At 41.0% G+C, this 22,789-nt stretch overlaps 1 protein-coding gene across 9 annotated transcripts in view; it reads left to right on the forward strand.

Moving 5' to 3' along the window:
• KIAA0232 (KIAA0232 ortholog) overlaps nucleotides 1–22,789 on the forward strand; it is a 103,180-nt gene that overhangs the window by 46,129 nt on the left and 34,262 nt on the right. For 6 of the 9 annotated variants that reach the window (XM_073342576.1, XM_073342571.1, XM_073342578.1 and 3 more), the window contains one exon: nucleotides 8,118–8,255. In XM_073342576.1, the coding sequence (XP_073198677.1) occupies nucleotides 8,118–8,255 (138 nt within the window). Of the gene's footprint in view, nucleotides 1–4,009; nucleotides 4,097–8,117; nucleotides 8,256–22,789 lie in introns of all 9 variants that reach the window. The other 3 variants (XM_073342577.1, XM_073342580.1, XM_073342579.1) reach the window with 1 other exon arrangement.

A 22,789-nucleotide genomic window follows, 5' to 3' on the forward strand; every position in this document is an offset into this window, starting at 1 on the left:
CCTCAAAATGGATATCTGTAGTTGTTGAGTCATCTTCCCTCCCTCCTCCTCCCCTCTTTGTTAACCACTGCCATACTAGTTTTTTTCGTCTCTTGTTCCAGCAAATCCTTAGTGCTGCTGGAAGGTTTTGCTACCCTTGTACTCTTGATTTGGCAGAGTTTTGCGAGTTGCAAGACTCTGCCAAATCAAGTCACACCTATTAATTAGAAACTTTTATTTATATGGATTTTAAGGGGTTTAACACTGCATCTGTATGTTGGTTATTGAAGGTTGAATTTTTTTAAGTACTCCAAAGCATTGGGATTGCTGAAACATAAAGAATTATAAGGTTTTGGCAAGACTGTTAAGAGTGATAAAGTATACAAATTATAAGATAATAAATATTGGCTATGGTAACGCTAAGTTGTCCCTTTTTTAAGACCTTGCTTCTGGACCTTCTACAAAACTTGGCACTTTCAACATTTTATACAAAGTTAAATTTCCTCCTGTAAAGTTGTCCAGTTACTAGGAAGTTTCTGGTGGTTAAAATGGGACATTGGAAAGTGGAAATTGGGTTGCCTAATTCAGATACACAAGTCCTGATTTTCAGATGTGCTGACAGCTACAGCTTTCATTTGCTTCAGTCTTGGGTGTTTGGAACCTCTTGAAATTGGAAGGTTAGGTTTCTAAAATTGGGTACCCAAAAAGTCGAGGCTAACATCGAAAATTTGGGCCTTACCATTGCTGTATTTCTGTGGGTTTTTTCCCCTGTTGATCTGTGAAATTGGAATGATACTTGCCTTTGTAAAGTGCTCTGAGATCTTCTAATGAATGGTACTATGAAAGTGCAAAGTTATATAAACTCTAATTTCAAAGTAACCGTTGTTATGAAGTGCTATTTCTTCAGCTCTGTACAAATGAGTCATGCTGCTATGAATACTTTAAAAACTAGAGAAAAGGTAGTCTCATGGTGTACTTACTGAGGACCAAATCAGGAAGGGCAGCTAAGAGCAGAGGGGAATGCAAGTGCTTGCTAAGACAGCAGTGGGATGCTGCCCCTTGGTGAAAGTGAGCAGGAGAGAGACTTGGCCATAGAGAGACAGCTGAAGAATAAACACCGTGTTGCGCTTTCTTGATCAGTTAAGCATAGCCATGTGTACCCACTGGTTAGTGAACATAAGAATGACCATACTGGATCAGATCAATGGTTCATCAGTTCAATATCCTGTCTTCTGACAGTAGCCAGTGCCGTCTGCTTCTGAGGGAAGGAACCAAACAGGGCAGTTTATTGAGTGATTCATCCCCTGTCATCCAGTCCCAGCTTCTAGCAGTCAGAGGTTCAGAGATACCCAGAGCATGGAGTTGTATCTTTGACAGTCTTGGCTAATAGTCATGGATGGACCTATCCTCCATGAACTTAACTAATGCTTTTTCAAACCCAGTTATACTTTGGCCCTCACATCATCTGGCAATGAGTTCTACAGCTTAACTGTGCATTTGTGCGAAGAAGTACTTTTTTTTGTTTGTTTTAAACTGACTGCCTATTAATTTCATTGTGTGACCCCTGGTTCTTGTTATGTGAATGGATAAACGACACTTCCTTATTTGCTTTCTCCACACCATTCATGATTTTATAGCCCTCTGTCATATCCCTCCTTAGTCATTTTTCCCCTAAAATGAACAGTCCCAGTCTGTTTAATCCCTCTGCATATGGAAGTTGTTCCATACCCCTAATCATCTTTTTGATCCTTGACTATATATTTTTCAATTCCAATATATCTATTTTGAGATAGGGTAACCTGAAATGTATGCAGTATTCAAGGTGTGGGGTGTATCATGGATTTATATAGTGGCATTATGATGTTTTCTATTTTATTTTCTATCCTTTTTCTAACGGTTCCGAACATTCTGTTTAGATTTTTTTGACTGCTGCTGCACATTGAGCAGATATTTTCAGAGAACTATCCACAATGACTTCAAGATCTTTTTCTTGAGTGGTAACAGCTAATTTAGACATCATTTTATATGTATAGTTGGCATTATGTTTTCCAGTATGCATTACTTCGCATTTATCAGCATTGCCTTTTATTGGCCATTTTGTTGCTCAGTCACCCAGTTTAGTGAGATCCCTTTGCAGTCAGCTTTGCATTTTAACTACCTTGAATAATTCAGTATTGTCTGCAGATTTTGCCAGCTCACTCTTTACCCCTTTTTTCTGATGATATATGAATATATTGAACAGTATTAGTTCCAGTCCAGATCTTTGCGGGACCCTGCTATTTACCTTTGTTCATTGTGAAAACTGTCTATTTATTTCTACCTTTTGTTTCCTATCTTTTAATCCATGAGTGCTATTCAGGCTGGATAAAAATGAATGAGTTTTTTAAAAAAACGAAAAAAGATAAAAAATCAGATTATGATCACCAAGGTTAAGGCCTAAATTTACTATAATTTTTTAAAATAATTTAACTTAAATAATGTCCAGGCAGTACATGTTTACTGCTAAAGTTTTAAAGAAATTCAATTCACTCAATTGGTGGAAGTCAGTGGCTAAGCATTTGGAATCGGTGTGTGTTGAAGTGCCAAACCAGCTTTTGACTGCAGCAGCCTCTTCTGCAGGTGCAGAGAGAATATTTTCTTAATTTCAGTTTATTCCAATAATTCAGTTCAATAACTAGTTTATGCAAAGTTGAGAAAGTGATTGGGACTTTAAAAAAGCAGGAAATCTTGTTTTTCTCTTCCAATCTCAATAAGAACTATGTGTGAAGTTAGTATCTTCTAGTTCTGAACTTTTGAAGAACATTGGTGACCAGAAAAAATCCGTTCAATTTACTGACTACAGTAAATACTTCTTTTGTTGAATACATAAAATTGTTTATCAAAATATAAAATTAATTTATCCAGCACATTTAAAGTAGTTTTATTTATTAAAAAACAATTTTAAAATGCTAATTCTGTGCATTTTAATTCCAATTTCTAGCCAAATGCAGATTTACGTAAATCATGAGCAAAAAAATTTGTAAGCGTTTTGTAGACAAGAAATGCATCATTCACCATTTTCTAATAAAAATAACAAATAAGACACTAAATAAATGTATATTAAGTAATGTAATTGCTTAAATGAGTGTGTATAGACATAATGTATCCTCCTGGTTAGCAAAACAGAAATAGCAAATTATACCATGCAATTGGAATCAAACTTTCTTTAGGAAAATAACTTCAAATATGAATGCAAAAAAATTTTTAAATAAATGAATTTAATCATGATTTAAATCAGCAAGTAGGAAACCTTGATTTAAATCAGTCCATCTGGTGCTATTCCTATACTAACAGGTCTCACTGATCAGTATTCCATTTTAATCTACTTAAAAGACTTGGAGGGCAGAGAGGACTTTCTAGAGGAGTGTATCCCATTCTAAGTTGTATATTTTATATTAGATGAAGTGCCTGGCACCCCAAGGGGTGTCTTTTTTTTATTTATTTATTTCATTCAGAATGGTTCAAGTGCGTTTGCAAACAAAATCTGGAGAGGGATAGAAAGTATTTTGTTTTCATTATTTAAAAATATAAAAAATTATTTTTAAAAAATGTGTCTCGTGTCCAAAACGGTTTTGTGTGGAAAGACAATTTCCCTGCTAAGTGTTGCCTAAGTGTTCTTGTAGGTGAGGTAATATCTTTGATTGGACCAACTTCTGTTTGTGAAACAGACAAGCTTTTGAGCTCAACAGAGCTCCTCTTCAGGTCTGGTCAATGTAAATTTTGATTTGAGAGTATTAAGCCTTTCAAAAGTTTACTTCTTGCATATGTAATGCATTTTGTACACCTTTTTAAAGTTTTGTGAAGCGTCTGCCTTAGGAGGTGGCAAACTTAGTTATGCATTGAGAAATTGAGACTGTGTGTGTTTTCAACACCAAAAACTCTGTGCTGAGTACATTAAAATTCCCAGATGAAGCATGGGGGAGCCTGATTTCATTGAAAATAGTTTGTGATGGGGACAGAGTTTCCATAACAAACTCTGCATCTTGTCTAGAGTGCCGGGATAGAAACAATGCCCGTGTTGGAGCAAGAGGTACTGTGACTGAGGATAGAGCAATATAAATCTGCAGTTCCATGAAAGGTATTGTCTCTGATAAGGTGGAAAGGTATTGTCTGGCAAAACATTTCTATAATATATATAGAAATATATATATATATTAATATATAAACACAGTTTGGGAATATATATTATATTTGATAAATACTGTGTGATAAGGTGGTTAGACCACATTGCTATACAAGAGGGTAGAATTAAGGATCCCCATGAAACCTTATTTTTGACATTACTTGACTTTTGAGTGCTCAACTTTAACATTTTTGTAACCGTTTTACTTTTTAATGTAAGTATAATCACTTATAATTTTAGCAAACAGCAGATTTGAGTGTAAGGGTGGAATGACTTTTTTTTCATTTACAAAATAGACTGTCCTCCCGTTGTGACATTTTGGGGCTCACCCAGACCAGTAAGAGTTCTGTCAGCCCCTGCCTTGTAACCCTAAGTGCCTTCGTGCTATGCTGCTATGGCTCAGACCCTAATACCAGTAGCAAGCTGAAGAGCATTAAGATCTCACCCTGGCTTCCACTAACATAATTCTCCTGGCAGGCTCATCACCCCAGAAGGTGTGAAAAAGCCCCTCCCTCCCCAGTATGAGTTCATTTTTTGGGATACGCGTCTCACAGTTTGCACAACAGAGACCTGTTTGGGGTAAAAATAAACACAGACTTATTTAATAGAAAAAGCATAGATTCAAAGATGAAATACTAAGGAAAAGCAAACACATACAAGTTACACAGAAAATAAACATAAAGATGCATCTTTGCGCTTTATACTTGTACGTTACCTAAATTCCCCTTTCTAATTCAAGTTACCCATTGCCTCTGCACAGTTTCCCAATGGCCACCCTGTCCTATAGGGGAGCCACTGTTTCATGGACTATACCCTGCTTAGATGTTGGTCCTCAGTTTTTGGATTAAAAACCGAGACCCAAGCCTGTTTTTAAAATGTCTTTTCTCTTGTCTTTGTGACTCATAGTTATTCTGGGTGGGAAGAATTCCTTTCTTTCTTAGTTTTCCAAGACTGATTTTATTTACGTTTTCAGATTGTTTCAATGTTTTCCCGTTAACTTGAATGGTCCACTGTTGTCTCTTCCTGGCTGGACAGTGGATTGGTATTTGAAGTTGGTTTCCTCTAACATATTGGCTTGGAAATCATAAGAATGACCATACTGGGTCAGACCAAAGTTCCATCTACCCCAGTATCCTGTCTTCCGACAGTGGCCAATACCAGGTGCCCCAAAGGGAATGAACAGAACAGGTAATCATCAAGTGATCCATCCCCTGTCACCCATTCTCAGCTTCTGGCAAACAGAGGCTTAGGGACACCACCCCTGTCTATCCTGGCTAATACCCATTGATGGACCTATCTTCCATGAACTTATCTAGTTCTTTTTTGAACCCTGTTATAGTCTTGGCCTTCACAACATCCTCTGGCAAAGAGTTCCACAGGTTGACTGTACGTTGTGTGAAAAAATACTTCCTTTTGTTTTAAATCTTCTGCCTATTAATTTCATTTGGTGACCCCTAGTTCTTGTGTGATGAATAAATAACACTTCCTTCTTTACTTTCTCCACACCAGTCATGATTTCATAGACTTCTATCATATCCCCCCTTAGTTGTCTCTTTTCCAAACTGAAAAGTCCCAGTCTTATTAATCTCTCCTCATATGGCAGCCGTTCATACCCCTAATCCTCTTTGTTGCCCTTTTCTGAACCTTTTCCAATTCCAGTATATCTTTTTTGAGTAGGGCGACCACATCTGCACGCAGTGTTCAAGATGTAGGTGAACCATGGATTTATATAGAGACAATATGACATTTTCTGTCTTATCTATCCCTTTCTTAATGATTCCCAACATTCTGTTCATTTTTTGACTGCCGCTGCACATTGAATGGCTGTTTTTCAGAGAACTATCCACAATGATTGCAAGATCTCTTTCTTGAGTGGTAGCAGTTAATTTAGACCCCATCATTTTATATGTATAGTTGGGATTATGTTTTCCAATGTGCATTACTTTGCATTTATCAACATTGAATTTCCTCTGCCATTTTGTTGCCCAGTCACCTAGTTTTGAGAGATCCTTTTGTAGCTCTTTGCAGTCTGCCTGGGACTTAACTATCTTAAGTAGTTTTGTATCATCTGCAAATTTTGCTACCTCACTGTTTACCCCTTTTTCCAGATCATTTATGAATATGTTGAATAGGACTGGTCCCAGTACAGACCCCTGGGGGAAACCACTATTTATCTCTCTCCATTCTGAAAACTAACGATTTATTCCTTCCCTTTGTTTCCTATCTTTTAACCAGTTACCAATCCATGAGAGGACGTTCCGTCTCTCTCATGACATCTTACTTTGCTTAAGAGCCTTTGGTGAGGGACCTTGTCAAAGGCTTTCTGAAAATCTAAATACGCTATATCCATTGGATCCCCCTTGTCCGCATGCTTGTTGACCCCCCTCAGGAGGTGTCTCTTGCTGCTTCATTGCTATATTACCCATGTTGTGAGGTGATGCTGTAGTTACATCATGGTTACAGTTTCTCTCTCTGGTGATGCAACTGCATGCACACATTCTTTAGATATGTATTATACACACATTCATATTTTCATGACCATAACCTGTATACATATCTGCTAATGGCCATCAATTTCAGAACATTACAAGTTTTCATAAAAGAGCTTACTGTACATGTTTTTGTACATGATAACATTACACACAACCAGTTGAGTCAGTTGTTTATTCTTTGGGATTCAGAGACCCCCTGTTCTCCCCTAGAAGTGTCTGGACCCTGATTGTCATAGTCAAATGTGAACAAGTTGTGAGAGCGCTGGAAAATGAAGTTAGTCTGTAGCAAAAGTATTGTTTTTTCCTTAGCTTTTAAGTGATAAAAGGAAATATTTACTGAGTAGCATGTGTTAAACAGGGACAGAACTATAAGTAAGTCTGTGAGTGTGACTTTCCATGCGCTCCATGATTTCTGCAGCAGCCGGTGCGTCTGGCTCAGGGCAGCTCCTGCACCCACTGCACTGGCCACTGCGGGGACAGTCTCGGGACCCCGCAACCTTCTTGTTCGGTGCTTACCTGTGGGGGCTCCCCGGAAGTGGCAAAATCCCCCTCGCTCACCTGCTAGGCGGAGGCATGGCCAGGCAGCTCTGCCTGCAGGCAACTGCCCCCGCAGCTCCCATTGGCCGGGACAGGTCATGAGCCGTGAATTTTTGTTTACTGCCCGTGACCTGTCCATGACTTTTACTAAAAATATCCGTGACTAAAACATAGCCTTAACTATAAGATAATACAAGTAGTGAAGTATAACCTGGAGTAAACATAAAAATGGGTTGACATAGGCAATTAAAGATCATTTTAAGTAGCTGTTTAATGAAGCGTAAATAGTTGAGAATTTTAAAAAAGACACAGATTAATGTTAAGGAAAGAGAGCACTTTAAAATGTAGGCTATAATATTGTACATCAGCAATGTTTCTGCCCCCTTGTCTTCCCCATCTTATCTGATGTCAGTTCCAGATGTTTATTCTCCTTGCTTTAACTGTTAATGGAACAGCTTCTCAGCAAATGGGTGCTTAAAGCTTATTTCAAATTCGTAAATTTTCCTTTCAGGTATTGTAAGGGAAAATATTTTTCAATGAGGTATCACAGTCAAGTTCACGCAACTAAGGGTACGTCTACACTGCAATCCAAAGTGTGATGGCCGCAAGGGTAGACATACCTGTGCTAATATAGCTAAAAATAGCTATAGTGGAGATGTGGCATGCTAGTGCTGGTAAAGTTAGCAAAGGTATCTCTGCCTGTGATGCAGTCACCATTGAGATTGTAGTGTAGGTATATCCTGAGTCTCAAGAAACAGCATGGTCTACTGGACTAAGCAAGGTATTGGGAGACAAACTTCTCTCTACCTCATTTATCTCAGATCTGAAATGATAGCTGTCTACTCATTTCATGTGGGTGTTGAGAAGATTATATAAGTGTTATAAATTATGTTTAATGAAATCTTCTTTCAGATAATTTTGATCCTTTTTCCTTTAACTTATTTTAGGAGAATGACATCTTCCTGGGCTGGGAAAAAGGAGCTTACAAGAAATGGGGAAAGAGTAAGAAAAAGTGTTCTGATCTAACACTAGAGGAAATGAAAAAACAGGCAGCTGTCCAGTGTCTTCGCTCTGCTTCTGATGAAGTAAGTGTGGATTATTTAGTTGATTCTTTAATAGAATACTGTAATGTTCTTCCAAACTGGCTATATTAACTTTTGATGTTTAGCCTTTTAATAAATGGACTTTTTACTTGAGTTAGATGTTAGGGGTTTATTCCTTCACCCACTTACTTCCCTGATCCTTCTCGCATGAACAGAGAGCAACAATAGCCGAAGTCCAAAGGTGCAAACAATTTGATGTTTATTGGGGTGAATTTCCAGCAAGCATGATTCCAGTTTCCTTCCTTAGTGTCCCCTTCCCAGCTCTGACACCACAGAGCCTTACCTGTGTCCCTGTTCCTATTCCTGCCCTTAGCAAAACATGATTCCAATTTCCCCACCCTCATTCCCTGTTCCCATTCCGCCCCACCCCCACTTCCTGATTGACTGCAGACTATATAGTAAAACTTGAGTTCTGCTTAGCTATAGCTTAACCAATCATTTTCCTGAAATTTAACTAACTAATCCTAACATTTTGTAACATTATTTAACCAATTATATCCCACCACCTTAATTAGTTTACACCCAGCAAAATTAATTATACAGCAGACAGACACAATCACAGAACCAGACAGAGGTTATACAGACAAACAATAGGGAAATGGGGACTACAGTGATAGAACAAACACAGAAATGAGGATTTCACATCGCAGCTATTGATAAGTGAGTTCTTGCCAGACAGGATGCTATCAAACTAAGTTTCCTTTTACATCTTCTAGGCACTTCCCTTTCTCTGGAGGCGATAGGCATTATCAGGGCAGGATTTTATTCCTAACAGCCCACTAGCACCTTCTTTCAATGTGACTAGTTTGGAATGTAAGGATGTGACCGCTCGCTTCCCAGCTTATGGCTGCCTTTGCTGCTTAGCCAAAGGTCTTACCCTAAGAATAGGGCCTCAGGCTGTCACAGTAAGAGAAGGACCTTACACCAGCAGGCAGTGATTTTGATTCTTTCTTTTATACCTCTATCACTAGCCAAGTGATAAGAATACACCTAAATTCTTAGAGTATAGGCCTTTACAGACAGGCCTGAATGTCTGTATCCTAACATTAAATTGTTTAATTAGTTGCCTTAGGAGTCTGTGAGAGCTCTTTATGTCCCTGTATGATGTATGAAATCTGGGTACAGAATCAGTCATCTCTCTACGTCTTCTATAGTATATACTGTGTGTGACAGGTTGTTCTTTCTACAACCCTCGCCTGCTCTTGCCAGGGTTCTTGTCCAGGCCCCAGCCACCGTTGAAGTCTCTGCGCTGCCTATATAGCAGTAGACTTGCATAATGACACTTATTAAAATCTTAAATTTCACTTTGTAGTTATGGATATACACCAGCACTGAGGAATGGATTAGCTGGCTCTTATAGCTCAAAGAGCATTAATGGCTGTGTTTTTTTCGGTGGGGAGCAGCATCCCTGATCTCTCATGTCATTTCCGTGAACAAGATAGGAATTGCTTGGTGGCTCTGTCTCTGAGAGTGGAAGGTGTAATTGAAACAAGAGTTGGATACATTTATTTTGTTTTTATTTACATGTTTGCCAGTTCTTTATTTTCTTATTTTATAATCATAAATCACTAAAATGGATGTATTATAATTGTTAATTAGTTTCCTAATTGTTAGTAGAAAATCAGATTTTATACGTATATATTTTTCTGTTAAACTTAATATTTAAATATTCATCTGTAACAGAAAGGGAAGTTCCAGGACCCATTTTGTGTGTGTGTATGTGTGTGTGTGGAGAGAGTACATCCACAAGTCAATGAAATTGAAAGGTTTCAAACAGGCTTCCTCTTCATCAGGGTTGATAGAGACTGGACATCTTCTGTATTAAATATTTTAACAGGAGAAGACCAAACAGTTTATAGGACCTGTTAATGAGTGCATGTGAGAATGTGGATAGGTGATGTAAAGTTAAAAAAAAAATCTTGTGTTTTCTACATGTGATAAAATAACTGCTGGGCAGGGTGGATAAAAATCAATGATATTTTTTAAAAAATCAAAAAAATCAGAATTTTTTATTTAAATGGGATTTTTTATTTAAATCGAAATTTTTGATAAAAAGGTTTTTCCCCTCAAAAAGCAATCTAAAGATCGTTTTAATTAAGATACATTATAGCTCAAAGATATCTCATCATGGAAGAGGGTTTAGAAATTCTAATTCTATAGTATGAGACAATATATTCATGTAATATTTAAGAAAAGTTTTTTGTAAATGAGTTTCAGTAGTTCATGGATTAGGGACCCAATCTTATGGGGTTCCGGGGGCTTCTGTAAGGATTATTTAGGTTAATCTTTCTATCTACCCTGTTGGACTCAGTGCTCAGTCTAGAAGATGCCATCAGTGATGCTTAGTTTTGCAGTTCTCAAACTGTGCATTTGTGTCTCCAGAGATAACATGCTTGTTAACAGCAAAAATGGTTTTAAATAAATAATAAATAGAGGTGAGAAATAACAGACCTCTACCCTATTGTCCATCTGCAAATTTGTGTACACAGAGTCAATCCCTTACCTTTCTCTAAAAGTGCAAAGTGTTGGGGGTGGAATAGATCTGGACAAGGAGAAGAAGTCTGGAGATAAATGTGAGAAGGGAGGGACAGGGAGTAGAAACAAAAGTGAAACTATTTGAATAGCATATTCCAGAAGTCTTGAGGTCTTTCTGAGGGTAGCCTTCATTGATTTGAGATCTACTATACCATTCTCTCAATAGAAGGGAAAACCTATAATGGCAGCAGGCTGCAAAAGAGAACCAGTTTGGGAATAAGAACCATTCAAGAAATATATGTTTGCTGCAAATGTTTTAAAGAGAGTCACACCAGTGAACTGGTGGAAGTCACTTAAGCAGTTGGATTCAGAGACTGTTGAAGTGATAGTCTCACTTTTAACAACAGTAGCTTCTTCTGCGGGTATAGAAAGAATATTTTCTTCCTTTGGACTAATTCATTCCAAATTGAGAAATAGTTTGGGACCTGAAAAAGCAGGAAAGCTTGTTTTTCTTTTCCAGATTATGAGCAAACAGGAAAATGAAGGTGAAGACAACTGTGTTAGCTGCAAAAGCCAATATTTTAAGTTTCTCGTGTTGACCTGGCTGACATAGTTGATTTAATTTTTTTTAAACATTTCATTTAACTCTCTTAGTTAAAAACAATTTTAACAAACAAACCTGATTTTAAAAAATGTGAATGTTTAACTAAATTCAAAAATTCATATACTTGTTTTGTTAAAATATTATATGTTTGCTGTTGAAGGAAAAAAAATCCAGAATACATAACGTTGTTGTTTTAGTTAAATAAAACAATTTTAAATGTCTGTCTGGTGATGTTCTCCTTCTAATACAGCATGGCAAGAAAATCCTCCAGATATTAATGATTAACCTGTTGAATTGGAGATAGTTCACCTCCCAATGACTTCATAAATATCTGCTTCAGTTACCTTTGGTAAATGAAATAACCAAACAATCATTCATTTTCCGATATAGCTGTAAAACTAATCTGAAAAGTTTTCAAAATAAATCACTTTAAAAATGTATAGTGTGTACCTTCTAAAAATGAAACCTACATCTATCAACCCGTTGGGTTGGCTGGGAAGCCCCCTGGAGTGGTGCCTCGATGGCACTCAATATATGACCCTGCTGACTTGGCACCACCTCAGTTCCTTCTTACTGCCAGTGATGGTCATTGGAACTGTGGTGGCTTGCTAGCAAGTTCTCCTCCCATTCTCCTAGACTTTCAGTTTGTTGTTGTAGTGTTAGTTGTACTTGTATTTAGTTATTAGTGGTAAGCTGTTGGGAGTGGGGGTTTTCCTTCCACCTAAGTTCCCTGTAAGCTGTGCGGCCGCGCAGCAGCCTATTTAGTGCTGTGCAGGCACTCATGGAACCCATCCTGGGACCTGCTGGGGACTGGCCGGGGAGGGGCACCCCAGCCTCAACCTAGCCCGGCCACCAACCTGCTGCGGCCTGGACCTGCTCCAGGCGCTGCCCGGGCGCCTCTCCACCGGTCCGAACCCAGCCCCGGCACAGACCTGTTGGGGCAGGGGTGCCTATTCTTCAGCCCCAGCCCTGGAGCTGTCGAGGTGGGGAGAGGCGCCTCTCTTTCCCTATCCCCTCAAGCGGTGGTGCTGCTGCGGGGAGAGAGATATGGGGGGAAATCCTCTCTCCCCGCTGTAGCCACAGAGTACACTCCTGCACCCCAAACCCCTCATCCCCGGACCCACCCCAAAGCCCGCATCCCCAGCCGCCCTCACACCTCTGCACGCCAACCCTCTGCCCCAGTCCTGAGTCCCCTCCGACACGCCAAACCCCTTGGCCCCACCCCCACCACATGAATTTTGTTATGTACACCAATATAGAGGTGATGTATCACACATGACCTTTATATTGGTGCACATAACAAAATTCATTCCACACATGGATGTGAAAAAATTAGAGGGAACATTGCTCTCCACCCCGACTGCCTATCTCCCCTTGGAGACTCAGGGCATGCCTTGGTCCCAAGAGTTCAAACCCTGCAAGTCCTGCAATAAGCCCATGCCAACGGGCAACCCCCACGACGCTTGTATAAAGTGTCTGGAGGAGGCACACCAAGCTGATAGGTGCAGGATTTGTAAAGGGTTTTGCCCTAGAACAAAAAAGGACCAGACTTCCATTTAAAGCAGCTGCTTATGGAGGTGGCTCTGAGACTGCAATCTGCCTTGGTGTGGCAAGACCCGGCATCGAGTTCATCAGTGGAGCGCTGTGCCATCCGTGGCAGAAGCGACACCGTGGAAGGACACAGAGACCTGCGCCACTGCCACTCCCCGGTGGCCAAGCCGTTGGGAACTGTCCAGCACTGGTCCCATTGCTGGGTGCCACAGGAGCAGCACCAAAAGCAGGTTAGGAGTGGATCTCCGCCTTCGAGACCCACTCCTTCGGAATCGGACAACGGGGTGTGTCCCAGGGAGGAGCACCTGGCACAGGGAGCTTTGGAGTCAGCACCATTGACTTTGGCAGTGCAAAGGGGACAGTTGAGTCTGGTGCCATTGGTCTCCCCAAGACACATAGTGAAGAGATGGGGCTACCATGCACCCTAGAAACCTTTAAGGCCACGAGGGACCTTGCTGCCATGACACATCACGGTCCCCGGCCCTCCGCAACAAGCCTCCCGTGCCACTGAAGGCAGTACCGTAACGGGGCAAGCTGGCAGTGTTGCGTCCGCCTGCATCTCCAAGGCACCGCTCACAGGCACCAACAAGGAGGCACCGCTCTGAGTCCCAGCACCAATCCCAACTTGGTGGAGATCCCATTCTTGGCACCGGGCATCATGGCACCGTTTGAGGACTTGTCGCCAGTCATCGTCACAGTGCCACTCCGGATTCCAGGACCACTCCCCATCTTCGCGGCACCAATCACCAGCCTAGCTTCGCTCAGCACCGTGGCCATCTAGATCCCGGTCCTCATCTTTGGAGTCAGAGATGGGGTCCAGATACTCATGCTGGAACCGGCACAGGTTGGCACATAGATGTCTTGATGTGGGCACAATGCCATGGCCAGTGCAATGGCAGGGGCTTGCACAGTGGCCCTTTTGGACCCCCTGGGCATATCACCAGGCCCAGGGTATCTTGTCCAAGGGCTCCCGGTCAGTGTTTGACAAGGCTATGTGTCTCAGGCTGCCTTGCATTAGATATTTGACAGTCTCGCAACAGCAGACTTCTGTAAGACCAGTCCTGCCATTCGAAACTAGACAGGTTTATAGTGAGTACTTGCATGAAGAGATATTGGGCTTATGGATCCCAAAATAGAAGACAACAAATAGAACTTATTCTGCTGGCTGGTGCAACATCCATAGTTTTAACTGTTGTGTTAAACCGGTGAAACATCACCTTGAGTTACTCCAGCAGGGCTTTATTTTGCGTGTATAAGCATCCAAGTAAAAAGATCAGCTCTCTGTAGTATAATGTTCTCAGCATTTTCAAGAAAAGGAAGATTATACCAATCCTAGCACTAAATGCTTCCTTAGGGCATCCACTGTATTCCAACCCTGCAAGGTTATAGAGCATAATCTTGAAATCTCATTCTGCTCCTTGCAGGACTACCCAGATTGAAGCCCTGCAGGAGATGACATTATACCACAAATCTTTTAGAGTAGGCCTATTGATGTTACCATCTCTAATTAGATAAGGGTTTTTTATTTGACGTTGGGAGCTTTCTCTCTCTATCAAGACCCAGTATTGTACTTTTAATTCAGGCAGGTGAACCTCACAACTATCCTAACATTCATTCCCTAAGTAAATTCAAGAAGTATTTCTTTTTCTGGCAATTATCAAAGCACTGTCAACCTCAGGGCAGACAGTCATGTCTCCTATATTGAAATCTGCCAGTCATCCATGTGTTCATCAAATTCTGCATTTTGGTTACCTAGTCTTAGCAAATACCATTTTCTTTATTTTGGGAGAAGTCTTTTCTGTGGTTTAGTACTAGGGGAAGATGAAGTTATTTATATGTAATCTGTCTTGTTTTGGATGCCCATAGTCTTAAGGATGATCCTACCTCCCACACTGTGGGCACACTGCTTTGAAAATTCCATGGTAACTGATCTGTGGACCTTCAAAAAAGAATATGAAAATATATCTGTGCTTACCTGAAAAAATACTTTAGTCAAATAATAAGGTCCACAGATCCAGCCGAAGACAAATGGATCATCTTGCAGAGCAATGAAAATTGACATACAAGGATTTAGGTTAATTGTCAGTTAGTGGAAATTACTGTGCTCTGCAGTTGGAAAATTGTTGTTTTTCCCCACAAATTATATTTATCACAATCTGTGATATAGGAAAGTAGATTTGAATTCCCTGGCTGTGAAAGTTATCTCAGCCGGAGGAAACGTTAGGAGTCAGGGCTTTCCCTTGCTGCCAGTGGCTGACTGACTGGTCTGGTTCTGCCTCCAAGTTGGAAGCAGGCTGAAATACCCATTTTAACAGATCTGTGGACTTTACTACTTGAAAGAAAGGAAATTTTCAGGTAAATATGGATACATTTTTCTATTCTTTGCCTTACATTTATATTCAAACTTTTAAACATGTTTTAGAGTATAATTTGTATTTTGTAATATGTAAGCAATTTTTTAAGAAAATGAAAACATTGACTCTTTTAACAAACTGTCTACATTTGACAGAGTAAGTTTAGCAACAAATGTACAGTTGGGGTGAATCACATTTTGTAGTCAGGTCATATGTCTTAACAGTTGATTCACCCAGAACAGCTGCTTAATCTTTCACTTGGTGACAGGCCACATGCCAAGAAAAGTAATCTGGTGCACTGTAGTTGTGCACTATCAAAAAGTGAAACTAGGAACTTGTATTTCATTGTTCAAAGCTGTATTTTATAAAAGTGAAGAATTGCTTTTTAAGATTTTCAAGTGTACTATGTACCCAAAGGGAAACTGTAGTGACATTCTCATATCACTATATTATAATTATCATTAACAATTAAAATATATAGTGCCTTTAATTTACTATGATGCTTCACCAATATAGAAGAGACTTGTTTCTTGTCCCACAGACCTTATAACTAAATAAGACATGATGGACAAAGAAAAGGCTAGGACACAATTCAGGGCAGGACAAGAAAGACTTTACCTTACTTCATGTGGAACAAGATGCAAAGTCATAGCTAGCTAAGTAGATTATATTGTGCATATATTTAAGTAATTTTAGAAATATGTCTTTTATAATATCTAGCTCCGAATTGTTCAGATTTCTCAGTACAGGCAGCTGTTTCACTGATATGTCATAGAAGGTAAGCCCAGTCAGCTGGCACATAGCCAAATAATACCATTGGGAGGAAATAGGCAATGACTACTTAACAGAGCCGCTGAAAAGAGAATAAAGAGCCATATATCCTTACTTACTCATGCTACCTTCAGTTCTGTAGATTAGAAACTTGGTGAAATAATCATGAGATGTGACCATCATGGTATCAGAAACTCTGGGAAACATGCTAAACCTACTGGATGATAACTGTATTCAGATAAACTTTAGAACGAGTCTGCTGGCCCTGATATACTTACCTTGCAGTTACAGCTAACCTTCAGACTCTCAATGGGACCCAGTCTCTTAAAACTCCTGGCTGAAGCCTTAAAGACACAAAATATAATCTCTCCTGTCTACAGATGTAACTCTGACAATTGCATTTTAATGGGCTGGAGCTTGGCGTAGATAATTGTTGACAGAGACAGGTTTTGTCTTTGTGAGTTAAAATTGGTTAAATCGGCATTTTAAAATTATATAAAGTATTCCAAAAGCAGCAAATTGGTGGACTTACTTTTTTAAAGGCAAATCTTCTGTACTAATTGAAGACCACAATTTTTAAAAAGTGTGCAGGCTCTCTTCTCTTTAGAGAATGTCTTCGCCTTTTTTCCTCTCTTAAAAATATCAAGAGATACTTAAGTTTGGAAATGTGTATATGAAACCTACCACTTTTCATAAAGTTATCTAAAGTGTTATGTTTCAACCAGATGCATTTCATTGATATTGCATCTAGTTGTACAGGTCACTTTGAGGGATTTTACAGTAGAGATATCAGTTATTTGTTTAAACTAGAAATTAAATCCTACAAATCTCATATTTAAAGTTATTTCTCTTCACCCACTGCAGGAGACTCTTGACAGAGGAGTGTAGTATCTGTGCTCATGAATATAGACTTTTTCACAGCACTGGCAGGAGTCTAGTAAAAATGTTGAACCATCACACCAGTTTTGTTCATCTGTGGGTGCTGTTGAAAAAGATCCTCTGCAGTGGAGTAGAGAAAAGGAGAGAGAGTAAAGGAGACTCATTCAGTGGTCTAGTACTGGGGCGGGAAAACTTTTTGGCCTGAGGGCCACATCTGGGTATGGAAATATTATGGCAGGCTATGAATGCTCACGAAATTGGGGGTTGGGGTGTGTAGGGGGGTTGAGGGCTCTGGGGTGGGGCTCAGGTTGAGGGGTTGGAGGTGCAGGAGGGTGCTCTGGGCTGGGACCGAGGGGTTCAGGGGTATGGCTCAGGGGTGCAAGCTCTGGGTGGTGCTTACCTCAAGGTGCTCCCAGAAACAGCGGCATGTCCTCCCTCTGGCTCCTACACGGAGTCGCGGCCAGGCGGCTTTGCACCCTGCCCCGTCTGCAGGCACTGCTCCTGCAACTCCCATAGGCTGCAGTTCCCAGCCAATAGGAACTGCGGGGGTGGCGCTTGGGGCGGGGCAGCGTGCAGAGCCCCTTGGCTGTCCCTGAATGTAGGAGCCAGAGGGGGACATGCTGCTGCTTCTGGGAGCCATGTAGAACCATGGCACGTGAGGAGTAGGGAAAGCTCCCAGTCCGGCTTCCCAACTGGAGCTTGAGGGCTGGATTAAAATGTCTGAAGGGCCAGATGTGGCTCCTGGGCTGTAGTTTGCCCACCCTGGTCTAGTAGCAACAAATGAGAGTTTGGGTGTGAATTCAATCATCTCCTTTTATCTTGCGTGCTTGAGGATTGCTGCCTTTGATTTCTCTCACTCCTTAGTTAACTGAAAGAGCTATGTTGATTTGCTCTGGATAAAGCTCTGCTATTTTGTAAGCAAGAGGTAGGTTTATTGGAAAAAAGTCACAGAACTCTTAATTTAGCACTGGGCAAATTCAGAGGCTTAATTTATCTATTAGAATCATAGAATAACAGAGTTGGAAGGGACCTCTGGAGGCCATCTAGTCCAACCCCCTGCCCAGAGCAGGACCAATCCCAACTAAATCATCCCAGCCAGGGCTTTGTCAAGCCTGACCGTAAAAACTTCTAAGGAAGGTGTCATAAATATAAAGGGAAGGGTAAACCCCTTTGAAATCCCTCCTGGCCAGGGGAAAGCTCCTCTCACCTGTAAAGGGTTAAGAAGCTGAAGGTAACCTCGCTGGCACCTGACCAAAATGACCAATGAGGAGACAAGATACTTTCAAAAGCTGGGAGGAGGGAGAGAAACAAAGGGTCTGTGTGTCTGTCTATATGCTGTTTCTGCTGGGGATAGACCAGGAATGGAGTCTTAGAACTTTTAGTAAGTAATCTAGCTAGATATGTGTTAGATTATGATTTCTTTAAATGGCTGAGAAAAGAATTGTGCTGAATAGAATAACTATTTCTGTCTGTGTATCTTTTTTGTAACTTAAGGTTTTGCCTAGAGGGGTTCTCTATGTTTTGAGTCTAATTACCCTGTAAGGTATCTACCATCCTGATTTTACAGAGGTGATTTCTATTTACTTCAATTTCTATTAAGTCGTCTTGTACGAAAAGTGAATGCTTTTTCATTGTTCTCAGATCCAAGGGTTTGGGTCTGTGGTCACCTATGCAAATTGGTGAGGCTTTTTATCCAACATTTCCCAGGAAACGGGCGGGGTGCAAGTGTTGGGAGGATTGTTCATTGTTCTTAAGATCCAAGGGTCTGGGTCTGTAGTCACCTAGGCAAATTGGTGAGGCTTTTTACCAAACCTTGTCCAGGAAGTGGGGTGCAAGGTTTTGGGAAGTATTTTGAGGGGAAAGACGTGTCCAAACAGCTCTTCCCCAGTAACCAGTATTTGTTTGGTGGTGGTAGCGGCCAATCCAAGGACAAAGGGTGGAATATTTTGTACCTTGGGGAGTTTTGACCTAAGCTGGTAAAGATAAGCTGAGGAGGTTTTTCATGCAGGTCCCCACATCTGTACCCTAGCGTTCAGAGTGGGGAAGGAACCTTGACAGAAGGGGATTCCACCACCTCCCTAGGTAACGCATTCCAGTGTTTCACCACCCTCCTACTGAAAAAGTTTTTCCTAATATCCAACTTAAACCTCCCCCACTGCAACTTGAGACCATTACTCCTTGTCCTGTCATCTGCTATCACTGAGAATAGTCTAGATCCATCCTCTTTGGATCCACCTTTCAGGTAGTTAAAAGCAGCTATCAAATCCCCCCTCATTCTTCTCTTCCGTAGACTAAACAATCCCAGTTCCCTTAGCCTCTCCTCATAACTCATGTGTTCCAGTCCCCTAATCATTTTTGTTGCCCTTCGCTGGACTCTCTCCAGTTTCTCCACATCCTTCTTGTAGTGTGGGGCCCAAAACTGGACACAGTACTCCAGATGAGGCCTCACCAACGTCGAATAGAGGGGAACGATCACATCCCTCGATCTGCTGGCAATGCCCTTACTTATACACCCCAAAATGCCATTGGCCTTCTTGGCAACAAGGGCACACTGTTGACTCATATCCAGCTTCTCGTCCACTGTCGCCCCTAGGTCCTTCTCTGCAGAACTGCTGCCTAGCCATTCGGTTCCTAGTCTGTAGCAGTGCATTGGTTTCGTCCTAAGTGCAGGACTCTGCACTTGCCCTTGTTGAACCTCATCAGATTTCTTTTGGCCCAATCCTCCAATTTGTCTAGGTCCCTCTGTATCCTATCCCTACCCTCCAGCATATCTATCACTCCTCCCAGTTTAGTGTCATCCGCAAACTTGCTGAGGGTGCAATCCACACCATCCTCCAGATCATTAATGAAGATATTGAACAAAACCGGCCCCAGGACCAACCCTTGGGGCACTCTGCTAGATACCGGCTGCCAACTAGACATGGAGCCATTGATCACTACCCGTTGAGCACGACAGTCTAGCCAACTTTCTACCCACCTTATAGTGCATCCATCCAGCCCATACTTCTTTAACTTGCTGACAAGAATACTGTGGGAGACTGTGTCAAAAACTTTGCTAAAGTCGAGGAATAACACGTCCACTGCTTTCCCTTCATCCACAGAACGAGTTATCTCATCATAAGAACCAGTTATCTCATTATTAGTAAGGCTACGTTTTAGTCACGGGTATTTTTAGTAAAAGTCATGGATAGGTCACAGGCAATAAACAAAAATTCATGACCCGTGACCTGTCCATGACTTGTACTATATACCCCTGATTAATCTTGAGGGAGTGTTGGCGGTGGTGCGAGGGGGGAGGGGCAGGAGCTGACAGACCTCCTACCCGGCTCCTCGCAGCACACCCAGATCAGCGACATGTCCCTCCCTCCAAGTGCCAGCTCCGCAGCTCCCATTGGCCGGGAACAACAGCCAATGGGACCTGCGGGGGCAGTGCCTGTGGGTGGAGCTAGGAGCTGATAGGGAGGGACATGTTGCCACTTCCGGGGAGCCTGTCAAAGTAAGCGCTGCCCAGAGCCCTCACCTACACCCAAACTCCTGCTCCTGCTGGGGGAGGTGGCCCAAGACTGCCCAAGCAGTGGTTGGTGTAGCTGGCCATGGGGCTGCCCGAGCTGCTCAGGTGTCCCCTGGGCCAGCTGCACTGCAGAAGTCATGGAGGTCCCAGGAAGTCACGGAATCCTTGACTTCCGTGACAAACTCGCAGCCTTATCTACTAGCATAGTTACTCCCAAACTAGTAATCTGGCACCTGTCCTTATATGAGCCAGTCTAGCCCTCAACAAGAGGGTAGAGTGCCAAAAAGTAAAACCTTTGATGGATTGGGATGGAAGTAAAAAGAGGAGGGATGGGAGTAAGTGGATCCTGGAAGACACTAGAACAGAGAGGGAAAATGAGGGATTGATTTGAGGGAAGGGAAAAACTAAAAATACAAAATTTAAAGGTGGTGGGTTCCTCCAGATCTTGAAGGAGGCAAAAAAGAGGGACTTGGAAGAGGGATTGGAAGCTAGTTTAGTAGCTGAAATAAACTCAAACAATATTTCATACTCCACCCAAAGACAGAAATTGTGAGAGTTAACCACTTAATATTGTTGCAAATGCTATTGTGATTAAGTTCTGTGTATTTCATGTTGGGATAAATACATCTTAAAATAATCACAAACCAATATAAATCTTGCAGAGCTTAAAACTAAGAAAAGCAAGGCACTTCAGGGGTAGATAATTTGTAATGTTTTAAATATATATAATTACATATCCTACTGAGACAAACAGACGCTAGCTGGGTTACTTTAGATTTTTCTAAGCTTGGGGTGTAACGGCTAAGACATATCCCTTAGCAAAACACCAGAAAATTACTTTTACATTGTACTGATTTGTTAAATACATCTCTCAGTCTGCAAGAGAATATTAAAGCATTTTAGCATGGCTTGTGAGGTGTTACTTTCCTAATCTGCAGCGTGTTTTACACAGTGCAGTAAGGAGTTAAATAAATGATCTCTAGAGGCTTGACATTCTGCACTGTAGGCTTTTTTTTAACCTAGTGCTTGCTGTATAGGATTGCTGTGCATAACAGCATGCAGTATGTCAGCTGATTTAAGTATTAGTTTTGTGATGCAGGAGGAAACTGAGTGTGTGATTCCAAAACGTTTTCATTTCTTCAGCATAATGGTAAGAAGATTATCTTTTTCTTACATGTATTTGTGTTCGGTTAGTTTAGTGATTTTAAATTGCTTAGCTTTTATAAAGTTGCCACAGGTTGTTTTTCATTTAGCCATTCTTGAGAGCAGAGTGAAATCAAAACCAGCTCTTTCTGTGCTACTTTTTAAAACAAACTGCTGTAGATGGTGCATGTATATACTGACAGCCACTGCAACCACACAAGTTATCCATAGTATCCTATTCTGTTCTACTTTTTTTTAATAGTAGGTAGTTTATAAACACAGAAGATATATCCTAAAGTTCAATATTGCTTCATCATCTTGAGTCAAGTATATGTTGTGAAGTTTTATATTTAGCGCTTTCAACACTGCAGTTGCAGTTCACTGGGTTATAAAATTGCTTTGTCACTTTAACTTCAAATAATTAAACTTCGAACTTAAAGAGCACAAGTCATTACTTCAGTATGAGTTTTCAAATGAGCATCATTATTTCAGAATGGAAAAGCTATTTTAATTGTACAGTTTGGTCCCTTTTCCCCTAAAACTTCATTGTGTATCAGTATCATCTTATGTTCTCATTCCTCCCATTTCCTCTACTGAGAAGTAATGGGAGAGGTCGGGGGGAGTGAGTGTGTGTATGTAAATCTTTTTTAAAAGAAATGCATTGCGCCAACATGATGATGCAGGCAAGTCTGCCTCTTTTGCATCTGTTTCATCACTTGTTAACCTCTGTGTGCTGTATGTAGTACCTTTTGGAAAGAAGTGTACATCACATTCATATATACACAAAAGGTCAGAAAGATGTTTGGGTCAAATTCAGAAGGTAAATGGTGGTGGTAGCTGTGGCAAGTAGGTTTGTCAAAGTCACAGTAACTTCAAGTGCTCTGAGGACTGAAGGTTGGAGTTGTATTAGGAAAAGCAACCTACAGGTGTTTTTAAGAAGTGTGACAGTGTAAAGGGGGCTGCTCATATAGCTTCTTACATTCCCCAGTATGTTGCTTTTCCTATTACAACTCCAACCTTCTGCTTCTGAGTGTAAGTTGCTATACCATATTGTCTCTAAACTTGACCCTTTCAATTGGGTTTCTCTTTAAATATTTTTCAAGATACACCATCATGCTCTGCTCTCCCCCAAATGGTCATTTCAGTCTGTGGGTTTGCATCCTGTATTGTATTGACTGTCACACACCTTTTATTCCATTGGAACACTACAGAATACTACTCCATCAGA

The sequence above is a fragment of the Lepidochelys kempii genome, chromosome 4 (assembly GCF_965140265.1).
Source record: "Lepidochelys kempii isolate rLepKem1 chromosome 4, rLepKem1.hap2, whole genome shotgun sequence".
NCBI lineage: Eukaryota > Metazoa > Chordata > Testudines > Cheloniidae > Lepidochelys > Lepidochelys kempii.